Raw genomic sequence first — 23,731 nt, 5'->3', positions numbered from 1 at the left:
TTTTAATTTGCGATTAAGTACTTAGGAAAAATATAACAGTGTGGAGGTGATTGAAAATGGCACTAGGACTCATTATTATCCGGATTAATCCGGTTAATCATATCGCATAATCAGAACCCCCTCTATCGCTCAGATTGGTGTGGCATGCATGTAATGTTTTTTTATTAAACTGCGGTGAGGCGCATGCCAAAGGTCTATAAAAGGGGAGCCTTTGCTCTCTCTCCCCTTCCTCACCAGTTCCTCGACTCTCAAACCATCTGCGCAACCCTCATCGCGACTGTCAGTCGAATCATGAGAATACAGATGTGGTGGTGTCGAGGACCTCGACCGCCCGACAGCAACCGTGATCAGAACCAGCGGCAACCAATCGGATCCGATAACAAAACCTACTATTATGCTGCCACCTTAGTTGAGCTTGGTTGGTATGTATCGATGGCATTTCTTGCATTTCTTGTCATCGGGTCATCTTCTGACATGCATTTTTTTGTAGTCTCCAAGCCTTGTCACTGAACATCCTCTGGCTTGTGACGCTGCCCAGTCGATTCGCTCCTGGATGCAAGAGTCTGGCTTCAATGCCATCAAGAGTTCCAGATCAAGGCCTAGTAGGGACTGTGTGGTGGTGGGCAATTATCCGGTTAGAACCAACCGTTACGTATTGCGTGTATAATTGCCTAGTAGTAGCTTAGTTGGCTTTTCCGAACCGGTTGTCGCCGGTTTATTCCCTGGTGTAGTAGCTAGTGCCAGTTTCTGTCACCTCTACACTAACAGTGTACCAACTGCAGGCCATGGCTCAATAGATCAGGCGGCTGAGTACGGATCAGAAATTCCAGGTTTGGCTCATTGCAAACCATGTTTTTGGCGCCAGATAGAGAAGTTTGATTTTTGGACTGTGATGCAGAAATGGTATCACCTAAACTACATTCCTACATAGTACAAAAGTTCAACTCAACCGGTCCCAGAATACAGCACAAGATTTGCTGTTGACAGATGAGAAATAATGCCTTCCTTTTGGGCTTATTCATCGTCCTCTGTGAAATCCCCATACCGCCACATATTCGCCTAAAAACAACAATAAAACAACGGATAAGTATCAAGCACATGAAGAATAAAATGTACGAGATATAAACTTCACCCTGCTCTTTTTAGCATCCTCTTGTGCTTCCATCACAGCGTCCAAAACACTCTTTTTCGCCGTATTGCCAGTAGCCCCATTCGCACGTTTCGCGTTTTGCTGTCCCGCAAAGCGTTTTCTGTATACTTTCTCCACAATAGCGAGCCCTTCTCGGACCAAACGTTCATTGACGCTCACGTCTCGACTATTCTTGGTGTCGTATAGCACAACGTTCAGTGCTTGCCCTGAGCCCACAGAGCTCGGTACGCGTCCTAGAATCCGTGCTTGAAGGGTTCGGCCTTCGGTCAGATTACGGAGCTGCTCAAAAGCTTCTTCGCCATAATCCTGGTCTAATGTTGGGACTTGGAGGTACGCGAGTTTGGCTTCAGATGCTTGGGGATTGAGCGTCATGGTGTTGAAAGAGCTGTCCAGGGCGCGGATGCGGGATGCTGGGACTGTTTCCGAGTTTCCATAGTCGACGTACGTGACGTTGTAGGTCTTGTCGGGGTTGACCTTTGTTACCCGTGCGCGGTACCATTGGTCGTCGGCACCGAATTGGGCGCTGCAGTATTCGCCGTTGCGTGGTTGGTATGGTGGAGCTGCTGCGCTCTTATGGTGAAGGGAAAAATCGGCCATGAGGCGTTCGAGGCGGTCCAAATCTAGATCAAACTCCACGTCAATACGGTGTGCAATTCAATCATCTCGAGTTAGAACGCACCGGAACCAAGAACCTGCAAAAATATCCGACCGCCGTCTTCAATATGGCTAACGATCACGTCTTTGGTTTCAATCGGCTTGTCTTCCTCTGGCTTCTCCTCTACAATCGGCTGATTGTCTTCGGGTGTCCAGTCTTTCCAAATACCTTTGTGAGCATCCTGTGCTTTCTTCTCCGCTTCGTACAATGCGTGGGCGTTCGGACTTTGGCTAGCAGAATAGCCATGTACACTGGCGTACCCCTCCTCCATTAGCATGACTGCCACATTCTTCCGCTCGCCATTGATTGTAAGATACAAGGATCCGATAAACCCTCCCACCTTGTCTTGGCCCTCTACACTGAATTCAATGTCTCGTTGCATGGCTCTCCTGGTTACAAATTCCAAAGCTTCGGGTCCATAAGGTTCGCTCTTCTCACCAGGGCGACCTGCTCTTGGAGCTCGAATGCCCCCAAGAACCAATGTTAGAGTACAATTTTGGGATGGCACATATATTCTAAATCGTGATCCGCTCGACACATAATCAACAACACCGGAAATTGTCCCCGATCGCTGTAGGAACGGGAAAAATTGTCGGGCTTTTGCGACATTTGATGAGGCATCACTGATACGGTGAACCGGTGCGTCTTTTGTGGAGTGGATGCCTTTCCCTGCTTTTTGCGCACGATCGAGCGCGATCAGTAGCTGGTCATATTGGGATGATCGATTATCGTCATCCTTTCGATGCCGAATAACATCTGCCAGCCCCTTGGCTACCAATACCTCTGCCAAATTCTTCGGTCCTTGGGTTACGGTTGCGCATTCGCGCTCTTCGTACGGGCCATCCGCCGGCTTGATGTAGTCAATAACCACGTGGACAGGCTTTCCGATACAACGGCCCCGTAGGTATTCCCTTGCCTCGAAATCGTATCCGTACTCTTTCACGGACTGGTCCTTTGTGGGCTGCTGGGGTTTCTCCGGTGCCTTTGGTGCGCGAATGCTGGAAAGCTGTATTCTGCGTTCCTTGCCTGTAGCAATACTCTGTACGAGGAGTGTATCGCCTGACAAGACGCGAGTCACAATGCCATCAAACTCGGGCTCCGGACCGCCAACCTTGGCTTTGCCAACCCAACTCTTCCATATCCGAAGCTTCCTGTCCTTTGCTCGCTGCTCGGCTGCGCGGTACTTTTGGGGACCACCAGTGACCATCGTGATCGTCCAATCCACAACTTTGGCCAATCCTTCGCCAAGTAGAGCCTCCGCAATGTTTCCGAGCGGGAATTGGACACTTCCGACAAAATTATCATTGGATGAAAGCCCTTCCAAAACCACCTTGATGTCACGTTGCAACAGGCGGGATTCGACAAAGTACTTTGCCTCTTCACTGTATTCTTCCACCAGATCCTCCACGTTTGGCACTCCCTTACGGTATGCTGGAGCTTTAATACCAGAAAGCATCAGTGTAATGTATTGACGAATGCCCTCTGGCAACAGTAGACAGACTCGGAATGTAGATCCTAGTAAATGCCCAGTTAGCCTACGATGGAAGACAAGCGATACTACATGATTTTACACACCATCGCGTACTTGCTCCAAAATCGCTGAATACAAAAGGGAAAGATGTCAACCTTCCGATCATGTGCATTAGCTTTGAAGAGCCATTTACCGTCGATAGGCTTTCCCTTGTACTTGTCCAAGAATGCTCTCGCATCATCCCGCACATCGTAGCGAACAATCTGCATATGCAGATAATGTCAATTTGAAATGCTTCATACACGAGTCTTTCTCATTCAACATACTCCTTTGGAAGTATTCTGGTCCTGCCAGATTCCTTTCTTGGCTGCCTGCGCCTCTGCCTCCAAGCTTGCCAATAGCTCTTGCTCTCTAGATGAAATACTTAACACCACGCTTCCAACAAGAAGCAAGTACTACAAGACACTCACTCGGTTGCCGTCCGCTTTCCTTCGGGAGACTTGACCTTGGCCCATCCCTCTCGCGCAATAATGCGATTGATGTTGGTCTCCCCGTCAATGGGATGTTGTACCAAGACGACGCCAAAATCACGTTGATTCGTTGTGGTGGTGTATTCCACTTTGTAGGCAACTTCTTTTCCGACCAATAGACTTCGCAAGTACTCGCGAGACTCGAAGGCAAACGACTGAGTATGCGACAAAATGGGGCAGATGAGAACATGTACAGGCGATCACACGCGTTTCTTTCCAAAGGATGTACTAGGATCGTAAACAAACTACGTACCTCTTCCTTTTCTGGGTCTTTGGGAGACCCCAACCTTGGAGCTACCAAGTTCGAAAGTGACAAGACCTTCTCCGGTGGAGGGCCGTTGACCGGCTTCCCGCGAAGTACAATACTGTCTCCAGAGATGATGTTCTTGACAATGGCTCTTCCTGATTGCGGTAAAGCGGTCATGGTGATGCTTCTGACTAGTCTTGGTTAGTGAATGAAAATGCAGATGTGTAGATCTGGAAAGTTTGGTGTATACTGTACAGAGGTGGTTCGTGAGTCATGGCGATCTGGTTGTTGCCATCGACACAGATCGAGTGGCCTCTCCCAACTTTGACCTCAGTCTCAACGTTCACAAACAATGCAAAGGCGATTGTCCTCGGCCTTGTTTCACCTCCCTCCCAGGCGCTTGATTCTTTCTTTGACAAGAACTTCCCGCAGCTGCTCGACTCCTGCTCCTCTCTGCGTTTCACCAACCTCGACATGCAGATATAGCTCTATTTCCCAAAATGACAAGCAAAACAAACGCACCCCGTCCCGAGAATCGTTTTCCAACCCAAAGCCTACTTTGAAACCTCCAATTGCGAGCAGATCGGTTTGGAATGACTTTGTTGAGGCCGTGCAACAGCGGAATCCAGAGCATGCTGGGACGCCTATCAGGCCCTCTATCAAGATAGACAGCAGCGAGGAAGTATCAACCGCAAGGTGACACTGCAATTACTCAAGATCTTGACGAATTCCAATCAAGATCCCAAATCTATCTTGGAAAAATTGCGAATCGTTCTCCAAAATGCTCGCGAAATGCGGCGTCCGCCTAGTTTGAAAGAATATGAGATTATATCTGCTGCTCTGACCAAAGGAGCAATACCTCCAGAGTACCGAGGAGTTTTGAGCGATATGGAAGTTGATGGGATCACGCCTAATGCCGTAGTTCTTTCTAATCTTGTAATGGGTATGGCAAAGACCTCTAATCCTGGAAGTGTGCGTGCGCTGATGGGGGAGATCACATTTACCGGGATGAAACTAGAGAAAGAGGTGTACAAGGTCGTTTTGTGTAGTCTCATTAAGAAGGGATATACTGCTCAAGCTTTAGAGTTGTATAACCGAATCTGGCGCGAAGGCACCAGTCTTGATGCCGACACATATGAAGGGCTGATACGGGCTTTTGCAACAGCAAAAAAGCCAGCACTCATGATGCGTATGTTCCGCGATATGAAGCACGCGGGAGTCGACATGAGTGTCACAGTGTACGCAACGATCGCCACAGCTCTGGCCCAAACTTCAGAGGTAGAAAATGCACTGTCTTATGCCAAAAAAATCATCGAAAAGCGCTCTGCGTTAACAATGAGTGTCTCCTTGGCTCTGATACCGCCTTTGGCCAAGCGAGGAAAATGGAAGGAGCTCGAATTTGTCCTCTACCGCTCTCTGTACAAAGATCAAGAGGTGGGGGACCTCTTGGGGGCTTTGGTGATCGGCATGGCACAAGCGAAAGACGCCCAAGAAGCCCTCAATGGTGGCAAGAGATTAATTGAAAAGTACTTGCTGCCCGGAATGGCCGATGCAAACGGACTGGCTGCCCGCCTATGCATGGACGGTCATCTTGACGCGGCATTGCTTATCGACAAATTGATGCGTTGGTCTCTAAAGACGCCCACAATGGAAGCATATCACCCGCTTGTCAAGGCGTTAATCAAGGCGAAACGTTTCGATGAACTCACACAGCTGCGGACACATTTCGTTCGGGATCTTCCTCCGTCAGAGTCGAGTAATCTATTAAACTTGCTGATTGTCGCCTATAGCGCTGGTCGTGATGGCAGCTCCCTGGACACTTTAACGGGCGTTATTCACCAGATGAAAGAGCATTCTCTGGTGATATCTGCCAATGCGTACAATGCCGCGATAAAAGCATATTGCTCGCAAAAGGACTGGGCTAATGCGTATACATTGTACGAGGAGATGCGACTATTGAAGGTCGAACCTTTGGCCACAGTCAAATCATCGGTCCTTCAGTTAGCGTCCGAAACAGGCAACTTTCTTTCGGGTACGACAATATACAATGATATGACGGAAAAGCATCGACAAGAACTGCCCTTGGCGCGCACATGGGCGATGATGATTTATTTTGGACTGGAGAGATGGGATGATGGGTTTGCGGTGTGGGAGACGTTGCGCCAAATGCGGAATCCTCCCAGGATGGCCCTGAAGGCTGTGATGGAGGCCGCCGCGCGGACCGGGCGACTTGAGGTTCTTTTGTCTCCCGTGCCTACCTCGTCTCTGGCTGTTCAACTGCCGACCGCCCCAGCATTCGACGTTAACGAGCATGAAGCGACCGATGAAATCGTGGTGCGACACGCAAATGCAGACACGGGCGAGTGGAGCGACACAGCAGAACAACTCAAAAGTGATACCGCCGAACACAGCGGTGCAATAGAGGCTGCCCGAGAAAAGGCGGTCATAGACGCTGCGACGCAAAAACCTTTAACCACCTCTCCCTCACCTACCCAAGATATCACACCTCCCCCTCGTCGATACATATTCACACCGATATCTACCACCAAGCTCATCGATACTCTCATCAAGACGGGCCGTGTCGAGTTGTTGCCGACGGTGATTCGATGGATGAAAGATACTAATCGCATAGCGACATCAGCGGGACTCGAGAGTGCCTACGTTGCACTTGTCACAAAGGGTGGCTACGAAGCGAGTGTACGTGACGTATTGGATATGTTGAATAGACCCATTCCTGATGCTCTGTAGTGCTACTGTATTCACTGTATAATATATTTATTTATATGAGTGGCTTTCCGATTTTGCAGTGGGCATGGGAATGAATGGTATGTCAAACATGAGCAGAGTTAATTCAGGATTTATTCTGTATTTTTATGGAATGGAAATGCCCGGTTAGCTCAATCGGTAGAGCGTGAGGCTCTTAACCTCAAGGTTGCGGGTTCGACCCCCGCATCGGGCTCTGCGCACAGAGAAAACAAGAATTTTTTTGGCACCAATGTGCCGATCGAACTTGTCACCCATTTTGGATGCAGGCTCGCCCTCATTATATGTTTACATGCCCAATTAGCTGAGCGTAAGGCTCTCACCCTCAGGTTGCAGCTTTCACCTGCTTTGGTGCCATAATGCAGTTTATTTTTCTCGTGCAAGTCACCCATATATGAGTCAAATTCGTCATTCGAATAAACAATAGCGTTTATATTCAACCTCATAGCACTCCACCAAATATCCTCAAGTATGTCGTTGGACAGTTTGCCAAAATCCTGCCGCATGACGTTGCTTTTCGTCGCGCTTTATATGCCTGGAATAACTCAATCGGTAGAGCGTGAGGTTTCTTCACCTCATGATTGCGGGTGTAACTCCCGCTGCGGGTTCTCCATAATTGCAGTTAGGTAGTTTTCTGTCCTGATCTGGATCTGAAACCTTGTTTTTGTCGTGCAAGTCAACCATAATGAACTTGACCTCGTCATGTAAATAAACAATAGTGTTTATATGCCTGGAATAGCTCAATCGGTAGAGCGTGAGAATTCTTGACCTCAAGATTGCGGGTTTGACTCCCGCCGCGGGCATCTCTCTGAGGTAGTATTCCTTTTTTTCTCCCGCATGTCATCCCTGACGGTATTTTATCTCATGAAAAACATTTGTTAGTGTTACTATATGCCTGATTAGCTCAAACGGTAGAGCGTGAGAATTCTTGACCTCGAGTTTGCGGGTTTGACTCCCGCTGCGGGCATTTCTCTCACTATTTATCTCTCTTTTTTCTCATGCGTGAGGTCACTTATTTATGATGCAAGCTCGTGGTCACTCGAATACAACATATTTTTAAATGTCTAGTTAGCTTCATCGATTGAGTGTGAGGCTTCTTGTTTCCCGTATCTGGTTGAATTGCTCTGTAAAACTGTCCTTATTTCTTGTTCAAGATCATACATTTTCTATGCAGACTTGTCACTCGTTAGGACATGACTTTTGTGAGCTGCAAATCTGATGGAATTTCTTGCAAAGTTTCCATCTGTGAGTAGGCTCTCTCCCGCTCTCGCGCCATCCCACTCTCTCACTTGCGCACAACAACATAAAGATGGCGTAAAAATGGGGTGAAAACGCCCTTGCCGCAGATTGGGAGAAAATGGGGGGTTCCAACTCCTCCTCCTAAAAGGAAGAGAGAGAGATACATTCTGTAATGAGTCAACATTCCCGCAGTTGCATCCTTGATAAATGTATTAGGTAATGAGCGATCATCTTTTTTCCCACGGGTCTTTTGGCTTGGAGTGATGACGAATTTCTACGGAATGATCTGCGTATTCATTGTTATTCTTTGTAAGTTTGTAGTAGCATCTGCCATTGCGTTCATTGGCCTTGGCGTTTTGTTTTAGCATTGCAGTCAATTTCATTGCCATTCCAAATCCACAATATCTAGTGCTATGCGTAATAATAATCAAATGAAACACACTTGTTCGAATGTATCCACCCAGTTATGAAAGAGAAAGAGATATGCAACAAAAACAACAGACGCGGGGGCTTTACGGCAAATGGACCCGTTTTTCTTTTGTTTATAATAGTTTGTACCATTTGAGGGGGTTTGGAATGACGCCGCTCTTCTGTCTCAACTGGTGGTGGAGGAGAGGACCCTTGTTTTTATTAACCATCCAGACAACCAATTGGAATAGTGGGAAAAAGTGCGCTAGTCTTTTTTTTGTTTTGTTTTTCTTCACAGCTGCGAGAGTGATATAAAAAGCGAGAGGGTCACCTTTTCCTCGTTGTTGTTCACGCACAGTGAGCACTCGTGGCTGCGGGCATATAGATCTCATAGTATACCTTTTGCGTGTTTGTCGCCTTTAACCATGCATGTCGGGCAAGTTGTGTCGTCGGCGTATCGTTTAAGGTGTGGAATAAATGACAGCAATGGTAAGATCGCCAGATCGTTAAAATACAAGCGAGCACATGCTGATCAAGGTAACATATTCACACGCATCTTTTTCACGTGCATGCACACAACAGCGTCGTCCCATACCGCCGTACCAAAGCGAAAATCCGATGATGACGACTCGCATGAAAGCTCGTACCTCATCAAGGCCAAAACCCGGCGGCTTTCCAACAATCTCATGTCCTCGCAATCCGGAAACGATCAACAAGTTGAGCGGCGTCCGCTGCGGCAAGGAGGAATGAGAACTCTTACTGTTCCGCCTTCATTGTCACCACATGGGTCTCGACAAGAATCAACGATGAGAAATGCCAATGGTCCGACAATATTGTTGGAGGATGCCAAACTTTGGGCGCAGTTTCATTCGGTTGGAAACGGTGCGTCTAGTTGATTCATTTCGTCCTAGATCGACAGCCGCGTTTACGTGTTTTGTTTATATTTCATTATCAGAAATGATCATCACCAAAGGCGGTCGCTGTCTCTTCCCGACGCTCCGGTTCCGGCCCATATGCCTTGATCCTCAAGCCCTCTATTCCATTGCAATCGATATCGTGCAAACCGTACCGCACAAATTCAAATTCAAAAACGGTCATTGGGCGCCGGTGTCCCTCGATGCCGGAAGCGGAGGCGAGTCGGAGGATATGCTCGTCCCAACCTGCAGAGCAATTTTGCACTCGAGTGCTACCCAGTCTGGCGCCTTCTGGATACAACAGGGCATATCCTTTGCCAAAATCAAGCTTACCAATCGATGCCCGTCTTCATTACGTTCCCCTTCTCCGGGCTCCTCACCTGACTATCCTTCCGTCCCGGAGGGCTACTTTTATCTCAATTCATTCCACCAGTACCAACCCCGCGTGCATCTTATTAAGCACTCTGCTGAAGGACAGTCCGTTACGACGTACTTGTTTGAAGAAACAAAGTTTATCGCCGTAACGCATTACCAGAGCGAGAAGGTGAATAGTCTAAAAAAGAACTACAACCCGCACGCAAAAGGATTCAAGGTGATGATTGAGTCCATTTAAAAATGTTCCATTTTACAGCTCATACTGACTGACACGAACTCTAAAGGACTATGAAACAAAACTTGCTGCCTTACGCATCCGGTCTGGCAGTGTAGCGTCAACGACCTCATCGGGTACTCCCACTACCACCACTAACGATGCAATTGATATCCCAACGTTCCGTATATCGGTCAATGAACGGTCCGGCCGGGCCGTGGTGAAAAGCTTGCCCGCAACTGTGCGCCAAAGTCGCGGTGTGATTCGCACTACCGGCAATCGCTACCAGATCGAGGAGGACGAGGACGAGTCCCCGTATGACAACGGTCAAGAAGACGACCAAGTTGAGGAGGATGAAGTAGAGTGTAGCTCTACCGCGGACACGTCCGATTCGGATCTATCAGACTCTGATGATGAGAGCACGTACTCTACCACTTCCACAACCTCTCTCTCGCAAGTCTCATCCGACGCTGCATCACCCTCTCAAGAGAACCAACCTCCCCAGTCCAGCAACAGCTCCAGCCCTCTCCAACTCCTCGCCCTCTTTTGCTCGTACATTCTTGACTCTGGTAATTTGGCGCTCAATCCCGCCGAGATTGTGACCCACTCTGAGACGACCGAGGTCCAGAGATTTCAGACTCTGGTGGATGCGTATGAGATCGAATGTAAAAGGTTGAGAGAGGTCCGGAATATGTTGATGAGCAGTGATCGTGAGTGTGCACCCGCGATGAGGATGATATGAACGGGACGTCCTATTTCCGCTCGATTGACATTTTTCGTTTTCGTATCTGTTTTGCTCTGGTCATTTGGTACGGGCCTATCTGTTTTGTTTTGTTTTTTCTCATTGGAGGAAGGGTTTTTGTTCGCTGTGTGGTTCCCCCATTTCCTTTGGTTTTTGTTGTTTCGTTGTTTTTGCATTTCTGTCGCTTTCATGACATTGGTTACCCGCAGCCTTAGCCAGGACAGATCTTAGGATAGATTTTACACTGGTTTCTGTGACCTGCTACCTGTTTCCTGTTTTCCTTGCATGTACACTCTTTTCTATACCCACTGTAAATGTTAAATTCAAAAAGAGACTTTAGATTCGATGTAAAAAGTAAGGTTTTAAGCCTTTAGCCTCGTTTGTAGAGAAAAAGTTTTCACTCGCATCAAAAATTTGATTGACAACTTTATAAATTGATAACTTTCATTGCAAGCTGTACCTATACGAAGTTTAACTTTTCGAGTGCATTTACAAATGGGCCTGGAGGGTTGGCAAAGAGAAATGGAAAACAGATGATCAAAAAACCAAACCCGATGGAACTCGCACACCCATGAAAGTGTCCTTTGTCGATCCTCCTTGTATGTATCGCACACCCATGAAAGTGTCCTTTGTCGATCCTCCTTGCCGGTATGCATGCAGATCTATCCACACCAAATAGAGCATTTTAGCATGGTCAACCATTAAACGATCCTCTCCATTCTTACGGTATCAAAGTCAATGATCCAGAGAAAAGTGAGATGTCCACAACCACCTTGTGTGCAAAAGGGAATCGAACCCTCCACCACCTTCCTTTCAAATCGCGCATTTCCAAACCTTCTTGAATCAGAAACCAGGCGTTTCAATTGATCACACGACTTTTGCTCTGCTGGGTATGGATGAACGCCTGTTTAAGAAAAAAAAAAGGGCTTGCTGCGTAAAGGTACACAAGAAAAGGGGACAACCACAAAATGTCCAACAGGGAATGATCCGCCACCCATGCTGATGCTCCAATGCGGCTTGAGCTGTTCGTTAACAAGTTTTTGATTATGCGTTTACATATTAAAACTTTTTAAAAAGGTTTCAAGGTGGAAAAGGTGCTTGGCAACAAATGTCAAATGGTTTTAAACTGTTGCTATTAACAAAACACTCTTTAGAAGCGAAACAATTTCAAGTCACTCTGAATAGTTGCAATATAAAATGCGAGTCATATGGTCCCATTTTGTAGTTTGTTTGACTCAGTGGGTTATCCGTGTCGCGTCTCGTGAGCTTTGTCAACGCCGCATTTCCGCGTATTACTTGCTTTTGTGAGTGTGTTGCGCGACTTTTTATGGCTGAATGGGGTGGCGATTTGGGTTCCTTCTTTTTGCTCTCATGACCCTTTTTTTCTTCTTGATCTTGCCCTTTGTTGCAACCTTCCAAACCCAACACACCACGAGACCTCTCCTCTCTCCTACTTGTCAATAAACGCAAATGGGTCTCAGCCGTTTTTGACCTATAGGGAGAGAGAGATGGTTGAAAAGGGTTATCGCGTTTTGGTTTTTGTTGTTTTCCTTTTTGCAATATGCCTATGTGTGTGTGTTGTGTGTGAGTGTGTCGCGGTGTGTGTGTGCCCAAATGTCGCGCGCTTCCTGTCCAAAATGCCCTTGAAATTTCCGTGTTGGATTTCAATGAAAAAAGGGTTTGTGATGTGTGTGTGTCAGACCGACTAAGGTTGAGCACTTTTGTGGGTGGGGGGGATTGGGGGAATATAAAAAGGATGGGAGGAGCTGTCAATTCCCCCCCATTGTTCTACTTTTTTGTTTTATCAAAACGACATCCAGACAACTCGCTTTTTTTTTGCAAAAAGCAATTATCACCCACCACCCACATCTCATTCTTCACATTTCAATAAAATATTGCCAAAGATGCCTGTGACAACTCTCCCCAACAACGGCGCCACGCTTGCTGTCCCGTCTCACCTCCGCATTGTGCCTGCGTTCAATGTGGAGGCCGACAGGGAGCGCTGGAACGTTGTTGAGCAGCTTCTGGCCAAGGATTTTGCCAGTCACCATGTCGAGGTCTTGAACCGTCATACCAAAGAGTACCAGCCCAACTATGCTGTGCATGCCTTGTTGAGCTTTTACAAAATCAATGGTAAGGCAATGACTTACTCTTAGTTCAATGTCTGTGTGGACAATGACTCATAATTACGATCACTAGCGAGCGAGACGGTCATGAAGGAGCGCTACGACCTCGAATCCAAAATGCTTGACCCGGCTGGTCCGGTCACTGTCAAAATCACGGCGGACAATTGGACCGAATATCTCGGCAAAGGACAGACCCATTACACTGCGTACACCCAATTCTTTCTGACGGAAATCGAAACCAACGGAATCAAACCTACCATCGCCACCTATCTCCCCACTCTTGTTCGCGGTCTCGGCAATGACTGTTTCCACCCTCTTGTCCACCTCGGCCTCGGTCTCGAATTCCAACACCCTTTTGTCATTGCTCAAGGTCTCGCCTACTGGGCCTACACCTACACACCCATCATCGACTCTCTCCCCCCAACCGTTGACGACGACGACACGGCAAATGTTCTCGAAATCCTCCAGGACGCCCGTGAAGATGTTCGCTTTGACCCCGAACAGATTCATCCCCACTGGGGTCAACTAGAGTTTCACAAACGAGTCCGCAAGGCCGTCGGCAGCAAATTGGGCCAAGACCTTGCCGAACTCGTCTCTGAATGGAAAATTGAGGAAAACGAGCACTCTATTCGTGCAGCTCTTGAAGAGCTCACCAACGCTGTTGTGTTGGTTGCCGTCACAACTGGGCATGTATTTCCTCAACAACTCGACTTTCCCCTAATGCAAGGTCTTATCGCCTGTAAATACCTTCATACCACCCTCGCCTTCCTCCCGACCCAAAAAGATCAAATTCACCTTCTCCGCAGATTCCTCCTCGTCTTATTAGCTCTCTACGTCTCCCAAGGTCGCCCAAACCTCCACCCAGACCGCCTCGAAACCGCCTACTTTGACTCTATGGACATGGAACCGCTCTCTACTTCTCCGCCCGTCGGATCCCCGACGTTGCCTTCTACTCCTGCCCTCATGGCCCGCGAATGGCACGCCCTCTGTGGCGCTCCCGCTCATTTGGACGATGATGTCCATGTCATGGAGGCTTGTGCCGCTTTGAAAATGTTTGAAGACCTTTATGGTGAAAAGAGTGGTGCGTATCTGAAGGCTGCCAAAGTGGTCAGAAGCGTCGTCAAAACTGGAAGTGGTGAAGAGTGGGAATTTAGAGGTTGTGGATACCCCCAGGCCAGCTCGTTTTTGTTGGAGGAAGAGGAATAGAAAAAAAAAGAATAATGTAGAGGGCTGGCCTTTTTCTTGTGGTTTGTTGCTTTGTAGATTTTGGTTTGGTTTGCTTCCGCTTTTTGATCTGGGTCAGATTTGACCATTGGATCGTGTACATTATATTCAAAATAAAAACTTGCTAAAATACCCGAGAACTTGTGGTTGAAAGTGTTTTACTATGAGCAATCAAGCATCGACACTAGCGCTGTCTGGCAAGAATGGAAACTTGTCTTTAATGCACAAAAGACTCTGGGACAAGATTGCGCTCCTGCTGGATGGGCAGAACGAATACCGCATAAAATGGCAGTAAACGAGTGCTTCCAAAGCCAAGGATGCCTCCCAAAGCGTAATTCATTTTCAAAATAATGTATGCAAACCTTTACAATAAGCGACCAGGATAATGACACATCCTCAAACGAGCAGCCCTCAAGAAAATAAATCGCAAATGGGTTCATGACGCCCAGCAAAAGCTAAGCGGACACTGACAACTGAAGAAACGATATTGTTGTGAGTAGAAGCACCACGCCATCTGTCGAAAAAACTTTCGCGTTGCCCCCGCTAGAGCCCGATGCGGGGGTCGAACCCGCAACCTTGAGGTTAAGAGCCTCACGCTCTACCGATTGAGCTAACCGGGCATATAAATTGTACGACAGGTGAAACCCATGTTGTTGTAATGATCAGGGAGTGAAATCGCGCCTCATTTCGCGGAGCTGCTCAACAGCACAGCATGGCACAACACAGCACGGAATGCTTCACAGTTTAGCAGTTTGATGATGGGTCAGTGAGAGGTGACTGTTGGGAGTGCGCAAGCACGTATATAAGTGGTAATTGGCGTAAAGATTCTTCCAGTAGCACTTGTTGGGGGTAAACGGAGAGGCAGCCAAGGAGGACTGAGAGAGGCAGAGTGACGTGTTGTTGGCATGGCAACAAAGGTTGCTCGCTCATCTGCAAACGTCTTAGATCAATGCTTCAAAGCGCTCTCCATACATTTGACAGCATGCCCCATTACCAAACGTAACCTCGCTTACGGAACCACCTTCCCGCCCAACAATGTCTTCTGTCTACAGCCTCTACAAGGAACTATTGCCTCCAACATCCATTGAGACTTGCGTCGAGGCCCAGTTTACAGCTCCCAACGCGGTAAACTTGATTGTTTCCCGGGGATCGCTGTTGCAAGTGTACAATGTTGTAGAGGACGATGTTGCTGATACGGAAGTAGTGCGACAGCAGTTGGCAAAGGAGAAAGAAGAGGAGGAGGATCAGGTAGGATTCTGTTTTCTGCTTTCGAGATGGTGGATATAGTGGTGCCTGCATGGCACTTTTGCGAGAACAAATGGACCTCGTGTGTATGTGAAAAAAATAAAAGTGAATAAAACACCGATATCTGTCTGCGGTCTCTTGCGCCCTTGTTTGTTTTTAATTCAAAAATGGCTGAACGACATAATACTCTTTCAAACATGGTATAAACAAACGACTTGCAGAATCTCCCCTTTCCCAAACTCAAACCTATCCCGGAACCGCAACGATGCAATCATCCCCGCAAAGTTGCCAAGTTGGAGCTTCATGCACAGTTTCGATTACATGGAAATGTGACGTCGATCGGAGTGGTTCGAACGTCGACTTCTGTTGGGTTGTTGGGAATGGATAGCTTATTGTTGAGCTTCAAAGATGCAAAGGTAAGAAAAGTTGGTCGCATGTGTTGCATGGATGGTTGCATCACATTCATGTCAGACCGTATGTTGACAAGCTGGCAAAAAGATGTCGTTAATAGAATACTCAGCGGCAACACACAATATCGTCACAGTATCAATCCATTACTACGAGCGTGAGGAGTTCAAGGTTTTCATCATGTTGTTTTTATATGCCTAGCGAATTCGCATCTAATAGGTCTGCGTATGAACAGAAAGAGAGCGTCACAAATAAGTTCAAGCCGGAAATTCGTATTGATCCCGAAAATCGATGCGCTGTCCTCCGCTTTTATAACGACCGTCTGGCTATATTGCCTTTTAAGCAGGATACTGGCGTCCAGGTTAACGACGCTGACGATACGTCCAGGTCAGCTGCAGAAACATTTTTTCGTAGGCTGCTAGTCACCAGCTCAAATCCACACCTCCACCATGTTCTCATCCTTGTTGCAGCAAGTACCCATTCCATTCCAGTTTCGTGATACCTTTTTCCGCTATTGATTCAAAAGTTCGGAATGTGGTTGACGTCGCGTTCTTGTACGGGTTTTTCGAGCCGACACTAGCCATCCTTTATGAGCCCATACAAACCTGGACCGGGTGAGTGCCAGAAACCCTATTCGGGAGTCCTGTACGAATCTCATCCGCGATTACGTTACAGACGTCTGGCTGCACGAAAGGACACCAAATCTCTCATTGTCGTTTCCCTCGACATCACGCAACGAAGCTATCCCGTTCTATTCAAGGTGGACCACTTACCGTACAATGCCACTAGTCTAATCCCTGTCCCTCCACCGGTTGGAGGTTTGGTAGTCCTTTCCCCAAATGCGCTTATCCACGTAGACCAAACCTCCGTTCCTGGGGTAGCATGTGCAGTGAATAGCTACTACGGCATGGAATCCAACTTTCCAGCACCTCCAAGCATGGAGTCCATTGGTCATAGTTTTGAAACAAAGAACCCGCTTTATGACTCGGCCCATTTCTCCGATCATAAATCTTTGGGAATATCACTCGAAGCGTGCGTTCCGTACTTTTTGAACCCCGATACCTTGCTTTTGGTCTTGCGAAGCGGCGAGCTTGTGCTGGTTGACATGGAAGGTGGAGAGGACGTTGGACGTGGATGGAAAAGACGGAAGGGGGGCGTTAAAAGCTTTAATGTAACCCGCGTGGGCTTGCGTACGATCATGCCATCTTGCGGGACACGAATCGGTAATGTGGATGCACAGGGGAGGCCGCTGATACGAGTCTTGAAGAACTTTCGAGAGATTGGAGGGACATTTGAGAATGATGATGGTGTTAGCAACTTCGGATACCTCTTTGTTGGGTCTCGAGTTGCCGATGCGATGCTTATCCAGTTTACGGAAGCCGATGTGGTTGCAAATGAAGAGGATGACGATGCTGTCTCAATCTCTCCTGAGCCAAGCGGAGAAGAGACAGGGATTGCCGCATCCATGGAATTGGCGATCGATGAAGATATCTTTGGAGTATCGCCTCAACAGCTTGCAGTTACATCATCCTCGTCCACAACACGAACGAAATCTGCCAGCACCCGATCCCCAAAATCCCGATACACTTTCCGTATCTGCGACTCCCTCATCTGCACCGGCCCGATCAAAGACCTCGTCGTTGGCGAACCGACCCAATACTCCTCCCACGCCTTCTCACCCGATAACCCCCGGACCTCACTTGAGGTCGTAACATGTGCTGGAGAAGGGTTCAGCGGGGCTTTGGGTATTCTTCAGCGTAACATCCGCCCACAGATTATTTCCACATTTGAGATGCCGGGGATAACGGATGTATGGTCCGTTCGGTGTACCTCAGTGAATGAGCAGAGAAGAGAATCTGTTGACGTGGCGGATGCTTCCCTGATAGAGAAGCTGGAGACTGTTGAGGAGAACGGCGCACCTGTGGTAAAAGAAGCTTTTGACAAGTTCCTAGTTCTATCCAAAGAGGACCAGACCATGGTATGAACATTTTTCTTTAGACGTTCAATGTTTCCTTCTTGACTCTGTCTTTGGGTACAGATATTAGAGACTGGCGAAGAGTTTGCCGAAGTGGAAGGAAAAGGGTTTTTCAGAGAGGGACCTACGGTAGGTGTAGGTAGCCTTTTAGATGAAACTGCAACAGTTCAGGTTCATCCTCGTGGAATTATCGTGTTGGATTCAGGTAGGTGATATTCCCTCGATCCAATAAGATGTCCGTGTTTGACGATAACGCGTTACCAGATGGTACGAGAACACAAGAAATCCCAATTAGCGAGGATGATCGTTGGATCGTGGCGTGTAGCATCGTGGACCCTTACGTCCTGGTCCTAATGAACGTTGGAGAAGTGATGCTTTTTGTGATGGATCCTCACACCAGAGACTTGCAGATGTGTCAAGAGCTCAAGGTATGAATCAACTTGTGTCCGTCGTAGGACTCTCCGCGCGTGGCGTGGCCAATAACAGGGTAATGATGTAGGATATTGGCATTACTGCGGCTTGCTTGTATTGCGATGATACCAGCGGGAGTTTGCTTCCTACTATTAGCGAAGCAGCCAAATCCGTTACTGCCGCTGCTAAAGCCACACCAGTATCCCAGTACAATCCAGTTGCCAAGCTAAAGCTTCCCAAGAAGAAAACAAAGAAGCGAAAGCGTGTCGCGGAAGACTTGAACAGCGGATTGGACTTGGATTTATACGGAGAGCATGACGATATCTACGGGGCGGAGATAGCCGATGATAGCGAGAGTGAGGCGGAAGGGAATGTCGAAGAAAAGACTGTTGTACAAGAGGATGGTATGCAGCTTGATGCAAACGGTGATACATTTCGTCGGGATGACACGCCAGATCAAGCTCCTGAACCCGCTGAAGTTAACGAAGAAAATGTCAGCCGCGTCGATGAGGACGGTCAGCCGTCGGTTCCAGAACGACGTATCTGGTGCATCGTTTTCAGAGAGGACGGTGCCCTGGAGGTGAGTAGGAGTCTATGAAGATATTGCCGTTCACGGAACATTGAATAATTATTTTATTTATGTTTTCTGCAGATCTTCCGCGTTCCAGATTTTGAGCAATGCTACTTTGTTCCGCAGTTTGATCTTCTTCCGAGTTTGATATACGATCATCCTCATGTCGATCCACACGGCAATGGACAAAGTCGACGACCTGCCGTCAAATTCGAGGAGATTTTGATGATTAATCTAGGAAGAGATAAGAAACATAAACATCCATACTTTATTGTAAGGAATTTGCTTGGAATACTTTACCTTAAGTATGGCTAATTGGCTTGTATCTGTGGCAGAGCCGAACAGAAGAATCCGATCTTATCATCTATAAAGCATTCCTTCACATTCCGGATGATGATATCGAAACTCCTGCCACTGCCTTAGGCAATGCGCTTGCTACCCCTAACCCATCAAATACACACTCCCGAGACGTCCTGTACAGTTCCCGATCCCACCGACTGGCCATCCGTTTCGTCCGTGTCTCGCACGATCATATATCGCGGGAACCCAAACTTTATGCCGACACTGAAGGCGACAAACTCCACCCTGTACATCAATACCCCGAGAAGTCGTCCACCCGCCGAAGACGGTATCTGAAACCTTTCAACAAAATTGGACTAGAAGGGAGTTTGATGTATTCTGGCGTCTTCATGTCCGGGCCAAGACCATGTTGGATTATGGTTGCCGAGACTGGCGGAGTGGGGCCGCAGTTTGACGTTGTGCAGGGTTTGCAAGCAGTTCTTGAACCGCCCATGGCTGTTTCTGGCAAAAATGTGGTGAGAGTTCATCCCCAGATGGTGGATGGGGAGGTGGTTGGGTTCACGAGATTACACAATGTGAATGTTCCACATGGATTTTTATATGTTACTCGACAGGTAAGTTTTCGAGCGCCGCGTCTTTGACGTTTGTCTTTTGAGTGTATTCGACATAGTCAACCAATATATTTGATCTAGGGCTCCATGCGCATCTGTCAACTCCCTGCCCATTTTACATACGATGCCGACTGGCCCTACTGCAAAGTTCCTCTCCGTCGAACACCACAGAAACTTACCTATCACCACACGTCGCAGACCTATGTCATGGCGACATCAGTACCGGTTCCCTTTGTTTTGTCCAAGGCGCAGCATGCTGCCGCGGTGGCTGCTGGTGTTATCGAAGCCGGTGATGAGTTACCAGAGTCTGAGCATACGAAGAGGAATTTCGGCGTCAAGGATGAAGATAGAGGTATGTTTATAGTTACTAATGGAAATTGATGGATGATTTTTCGAATAATCTCATTCATGGGGGTAGATGCGGGGATGTATTGGCCGCAGGTCAGCTCGTACAGCATGGAACTGGTCTCTCCTGTAACTTGGGAAACAGTGGACGTGTAAGTCGCCTTTTTTGGATACTATTCGCTGGGCACGGACGTAACAGAGCCGCTCCTATTTCCAGAGTCACAATGGACGAATACGAGCACATCCTTGCCATCCAAGCTATTGAACTGGAAAGCAAGCAAACCACTTCTGGACGTAAATTATTCATCGCTGTCGGCACAGGAACTGTGCGTGGGGAGGACTTGGCGACGCGAGGAAGGGTGAGTTCAGTACTTGCAGTTTGTCTGATGGTAGAATCGAAGATGAACGTTTGTGAAACGCCTAGATATTCATTTACGATATTATTGACATCGTTCCCGAACCTGACAACCCTCAAACCAACCATCGTTTTAAACAATTATTTGTAAACGAAGAAAAGGGTCCGGTGACAGCCCTTTGTAATGTTGGAGGATATTTGCTTGCGGCGATTGGCACGAAGGTATGTTCACCGATGATTTGCATATGGAGGAGCGTAGATACGGGGAAGATACCCAATCCGAAACGGGAAACTATGTTTTTCGATGGCTGTTATCCTCTAAGTTGGTTGGAAGATCAACTACTGTGGAAGATAGGGGACGGTGCCTTTTGATGATGGTCGTTCACCTATAGTTGCACAGAGAACATATTGGGAAGGAATGAAGGCCGAGCAAGGCGGTAGGTTAATACATGACTGACATAAGTAACCTTCCATTTCCTTTACGTTGGTTTTAGATCATTATTCACACATTCGACGATTCGGAAAGCCTGACTGGTGTGGCATTCATTGACGTCAACATGTATGTCAATAGCGTTTGCGCTATAAAAAATCTCATTCTGGTTGGGGATATCATGAAGAGCGTGTGGTTCTTGGGATTCCAGGTGCGCAAATCAGTTTGATATGTTAACAGGCAATTCGATCATTTTAACCAAGATTTTTGTCTACATCATAGGAGGAGCCCCCAAAGCTCGCGCTATTGGGAAAGGATTATCACTCCCTCAATGTATATGGCTGCGAATTCATGGTCGACGACTCGTCCCTTGCCTTTATTGTTGGCGATGGGGAATCAAATGTGCATGTTATGACATATTCTCCATATCGTATGTAGCGTCCCTCGTTGACTGCTTGGTTGTACGTGCTTGTAGATTCACTTGCTTACGTCCGTTGAACAGATATACAATCATCTAGCGGACAAAAATTGATTCGTAGAGGCGATTTCCATGCTGGACAACATGTCAGCAAGATTGTCCGCTTGCAGCGCATGTCATCTTCTCGTAAAGGGTCGAATACGATACCTCGGCAACAAGTTTGTTTAACTGGTGAGTGCGGCGAGATTGATCTATTATGACGTACTGCCACTGATTCTTGGTCTGGTTAAAAGGTACCCTGGAAGGTGGTCTTGCATTGCTGTTACCTGTTTCCGAGAAGCTATACAAACGTCTGTATGGGCTTTACTCGAAAATGGTGAACAATCTGCAGCACCCCGCTGGCCTCAATCCGCGCGGGTTCCGGTATGATATTTGTAACTTCAAATTCTCAAATTCGTCATTTCTTCTAATATCCTATTACATGCAGTCAAGTGCCCCTTCAATCCCGCCCTACAACAGCCGCAACCGCGACCCCAATGACAGGTCCTCCAGGACCACGGCTGGTACTGGATGGCGAGCTGCTTTATCAGTACGCTTGTTTATCAGTCAGTCAGCAGAAGGAGTTGGCGAAGGGGATTGGATCTGTTTCGGAGAGGATCTTGGATGATTTATTGGAAGGGGTTAGCGGGGTAGATTATTTTTAGGATGATGTATTTGGTAGCTGAGGCTTCACTTTGCGCAGATGTTGATGTAAATTTGGACCCCAGCTGAAGTGCTAGAGACTTGCAATACGCAGTTCAACCTGTTTTGCTTACGACTAAAGTCAACCGGCTCGTTAGCACCGGGACCTGAAAGAGCGTACTACGGTATAAATAAAGACGGTACATGGTATCGAATCCCTACTGACAGTACATTATGGATTACGACAATCCTACTACCCATCAGTGACGGCGCACATATCCGAACGGGGCGATTTCGGATGTATCGTATCACCCCACCCACAGCGATGTTTTGCTTTATTGGCAAGGGTACATGTTCGTTGCCAAAATAGTATCACGAATGTTGGATATGTGTTGATGACCGAATATACAAGTGACTGGCTAGCTTGCCTTTCTCCTGAGCTACGTTGGCAGGGGTGGCAGCTGTGTTATTTGCAGCCTCGTATGAAGGCTCAGGGAACGACCGCAAACGTCATCGACTCTGGGCAGAGATCTCCAATATGGGGATCACACAAAGACTGATGTTGAAGAAATGCAACAACGACTGGATAGTTTAGTGTAGGATTTCAATGAATGAACTAAAACAAGAGAGATTATCGAGCGAATGACGAGATGCAAGCGCGAAAAAGCTGAGCCTGTTGTATTGAGTTTTGTTGAACGTGGTGAACAGCCGAGTGAAAAGCCGAGTGAGAAGGCCAGATTGGAGAAACGGATTGAGAGTACGAAACTGCAAAAAGACACGACGATCAGCGCTGCAAATGTCGTTTCAGCAAAAGTCAAAGGAAACGCGATATTGCGTGCATGCATATGCACCTACTGTTACCAGGATGGGTGGCCGCAATGGATTACTTTGGATTTAGCAAGCTATTTCGTGCAAGGGGCATTCGCTTATGTGGATGGCGAATCAACTAATTCATCTTTTGCCCACATCGAGCCAACACTCCCACGCGCAGAAAATCCCACCGCATGTGTCAAGGAATCAAAAGAAGAAAACTCAGTATGCCAATGAATCAGAAGGAGGAAGAACGGCGAACGGCAATTCAAAGAGATGTGTCAATGAATCAGAACCCTAACCAGTGCCACGCCCAACCCATTAGCTGATTTTCCAATCATCACATCGTTTCAATCATTCCATGGCGGCATCGACCATAACAAAGGAAATCAAAAAGAGACAGAGGAACTCGAGGGGGGTCAAACGAAGGGGCCAAAGGAAAAAAAAACTCGAAAGTCCAAATCGGGATAGCCAACATCTGGTAGACCTTGGACCGAGGACATCGACAGAGGACCACGAGGGCGGTCAATGAATCAGAAGGATTTCAATGAATGAGAAGAACAGAGTATAGGAAACGAACAAAAGGAAATCAACTGAGGACCACGAGGGATGTCAATGAATAAGAAGAAGAAAATACAGGAAACGATGAAAAGGGTCATGCAATAAGAAGAGGAAAATACAGGAAACGATGAAAAGGAAATCGACCGAGAACCAGGAGGGGGGTCAATGACAAAGGGTCAAAGGAAAAAATCCCGAAAATCTAATTCAGGATAGTTCTAGCCAACATCGGGTAGACCTCTTTGCATCAGCGTTTGGAGGTTGGACATTGTAACAAAGGGTTCATTTTAATTGTAGATGATATGATAGCACTAGATGGTAAAATAATATTGTTAGACACACGGATTAGTATGGCACCGTTTCTTATTCTTGCTAGAAGGTTGGGGAACAAGAAGCATGATCGGGCTGCCCCCAACGCTGGAGAATGAAAGACCCATCGGTGAGTGGGATGGGGTTCATTCTGGTTACTTTACGGAAGCCTTTCCTTAGAGTTTGTAAATCTCTGCCATGAGGTGATTCAAGGTCGTTAGCGATGGCACAAAGAATGAAGCAGTA

General features: G+C 47.3%; 6 protein-coding genes, 2 non-coding genes and 2 pseudogenes across 10 annotated transcripts; 8 read left to right on the top strand and 2 right to left on the bottom strand.

Annotated features, from left to right (window-relative positions):
- Positions 1–155: 155 nt before the first annotated feature.
- Positions 156–939, top strand: SPPG_09407 (uncharacterized protein). The gene is made up of 2 exons (XM_016757570.1): positions 156–422; positions 491–939. Exons 1-2 carry the CDS (start codon positions 184–186, stop codon positions 684–686), a joined length of 435 nt encoding a protein of 144 aa, XP_016605828.1. The 5' UTR covers positions 156–183; the 3' UTR covers positions 687–939.
- On the bottom strand, positions 855–4,288 carry SPPG_06784 (uncharacterized protein). The gene is made up of 8 exons (XM_016754983.1): positions 4,060–4,288; positions 3,747–3,961; positions 3,603–3,687; positions 3,470–3,539; positions 3,381–3,404; positions 1,830–3,320; positions 1,133–1,770; positions 855–1,059 (listed from the first exon to the last, which is right to left on the bottom strand). The coding sequence occupies exons 1-8, from the start codon at positions 4,228–4,230 to the stop codon at positions 1,015–1,017; spliced, it is 2,739 nt and encodes a 912-aa protein (XP_016605827.1). The 5' UTR covers positions 4,231–4,288; the 3' UTR covers positions 855–1,014.
- A 100-nt stretch (positions 4,289–4,388) lies between these two features.
- On the top strand, positions 4,389–6,816 carry SPPG_06783 (pentatricopeptide repeat domain-containing protein). Its single transcript, XM_016754982.1, has one exon. The coding sequence runs from the start codon at positions 4,846–4,848 to the stop codon at positions 6,799–6,801; it is 1,956 nt and encodes a 651-aa protein (XP_016605826.1). The 5' UTR covers positions 4,389–4,845; the 3' UTR covers positions 6,802–6,816.
- A 123-nt stretch (positions 6,817–6,939) lies between these two features.
- On the top strand, positions 6,940–7,012 carry SPPG_10165. Its single transcript has one exon. It is a non-coding gene; the product is annotated as a tRNA-Lys (tRNA).
- A 532-nt stretch (positions 7,013–7,544) lies between these two features.
- On the top strand, positions 7,545–7,619 carry SPPG_10164 (annotated as a pseudogene). Its single transcript has one exon. The product of its transcript is annotated as a tRNA-OTHER (tRNA).
- A 90-nt stretch (positions 7,620–7,709) lies between these two features.
- Positions 7,710–7,783, top strand: SPPG_10163 (annotated as a pseudogene). The gene has a single exon. The product of its transcript is annotated as a tRNA-OTHER (tRNA).
- Positions 7,784–9,032: 1,249 nt separating this feature from the next.
- SPPG_06782 (uncharacterized protein) lies at positions 9,033–10,708 on the top strand (the record flags this gene model as incomplete). Its single annotated transcript, XM_016754981.1, has 3 exons — positions 9,033–9,345; positions 9,419–9,969; positions 10,037–10,708. 3 exons carry the CDS (start codon positions 9,033–9,035, stop codon positions 10,706–10,708), a joined length of 1,536 nt encoding a protein of 511 aa, XP_016605825.1.
- Positions 10,709–12,482: 1,774 nt separating this feature from the next.
- SPPG_06781 (uncharacterized protein) lies at positions 12,483–14,198 on the top strand. Its single transcript, XM_016754980.1, has 2 exons — positions 12,483–12,841; positions 12,908–14,198. The coding sequence occupies exons 1-2, from the start codon at positions 12,613–12,615 to the stop codon at positions 14,038–14,040; spliced, it is 1,362 nt and encodes a 453-aa protein (XP_016605824.1). The 5' UTR covers positions 12,483–12,612; the 3' UTR covers positions 14,041–14,198.
- A 407-nt stretch (positions 14,199–14,605) lies between these two features.
- On the bottom strand, positions 14,606–14,678 carry SPPG_10162. The gene has a single exon. It is a non-coding gene; the product is annotated as a tRNA-Lys (tRNA).
- A 304-nt stretch (positions 14,679–14,982) lies between these two features.
- SPPG_06780 (cleavage/polyadenylation factor CFT1) lies at positions 14,983–22,029 on the top strand. The gene is made up of 20 exons (XM_016754979.1): positions 14,983–15,306; positions 15,525–15,719; positions 15,802–15,882; positions 15,947–16,098; positions 16,182–16,325; positions 16,387–17,689; positions 17,750–17,891; positions 17,951–18,114; positions 18,186–18,677; positions 18,750–18,941; positions 19,004–19,582; positions 19,661–19,931; positions 19,998–20,076; positions 20,142–20,283; positions 20,349–20,501; positions 20,774–20,920; positions 20,992–21,139; positions 21,212–21,358; positions 21,421–21,550; positions 21,615–22,029. The coding sequence occupies exons 1-20, from the start codon at positions 15,094–15,096 to the stop codon at positions 21,829–21,831; spliced, it is 5,091 nt and encodes a 1,696-aa protein (XP_016605823.1). The 5' UTR covers positions 14,983–15,093; the 3' UTR covers positions 21,832–22,029.
- The last annotated feature ends 1,702 nt before the right edge of the window (positions 22,030–23,731 follow it).

The sequence above is a fragment of the Spizellomyces punctatus genome (genome assembly GCF_000182565.1).
Source record: "Spizellomyces punctatus DAOM BR117 chromosome Unknown supercont1.13, whole genome shotgun sequence".
Classification (NCBI taxonomy): Eukaryota; Fungi; Chytridiomycota; class Chytridiomycetes; order Spizellomycetales; family Spizellomycetaceae; genus Spizellomyces; species Spizellomyces punctatus.
The sequence above is the reverse complement of the archived record's forward strand: the minus strand, read 5'-3'. Positions and strand labels throughout refer to the sequence as shown.

Excerpts from the sequence above, each read along its gene's own strand:
- SPPG_06781 (XM_016754980.1), top strand. The coding sequence starts at position 12,613 with ATGCCTGTGACAACTCTCCCCAACAACGGCGCCACGCTTGCTGTCCCG. Across the intron at positions 12,842-12,907 it reads GAGCTTTTACAAAATCAATG|CGAGCGAGACGGTCATGAAG; the intron begins GTAAGGCAATGA and ends TACGATCACTAG.
- SPPG_06784 (XM_016754983.1), bottom strand. The coding sequence starts at position 4,230 with ATGACCGCTTTACCGCAATCAGGAAGAGCCATTGTCAAGAACATCATC. Across the intron at positions 3,962-4,059 it reads AAGACCCAGAAAAGGAAGAG|TCGTTTGCCTTCGAGTCTCG; the intron begins GTACGTAGTTTG and ends TCGCATACTCAG. Across the intron at positions 1,060-1,132 it reads AGGATGCTAAAAAGAGCAGG|GCGAATATGTGGCGGTATGG; the intron begins GTGAAGTTTATA and ends TGTTGTTTTTAG.
- SPPG_06780 (XM_016754979.1), top strand. The coding sequence starts at position 15,094 with ATGTCTTCTGTCTACAGCCTCTACAAGGAACTATTGCCTCCAACATCC. Across the intron at positions 15,883-15,946 it reads ACGAGCGTGAGGAGTTCAAG|AAAGAGAGCGTCACAAATAA; the intron begins GTTTTCATCATG and ends GCGTATGAACAG. Across the intron at positions 21,359-21,420 it reads GCAACAAGTTTGTTTAACTG|GTACCCTGGAAGGTGGTCTT; the intron begins GTGAGTGCGGCG and ends TCTGGTTAAAAG.
- SPPG_09407 (XM_016757570.1), top strand. The coding sequence starts at position 184 with ATGCCAAAGGTCTATAAAAGGGGAGCCTTTGCTCTCTCTCCCCTTCCT. Across the intron at positions 423-490 it reads ACCTTAGTTGAGCTTGGTTG|TCTCCAAGCCTTGTCACTGA; the intron begins GTATGTATCGAT and ends ATTTTTTTGTAG.
- SPPG_06783 (XM_016754982.1), top strand. The coding sequence starts at position 4,846 with ATGCGGCGTCCGCCTAGTTTGAAAGAATATGAGATTATATCTGCTGCT.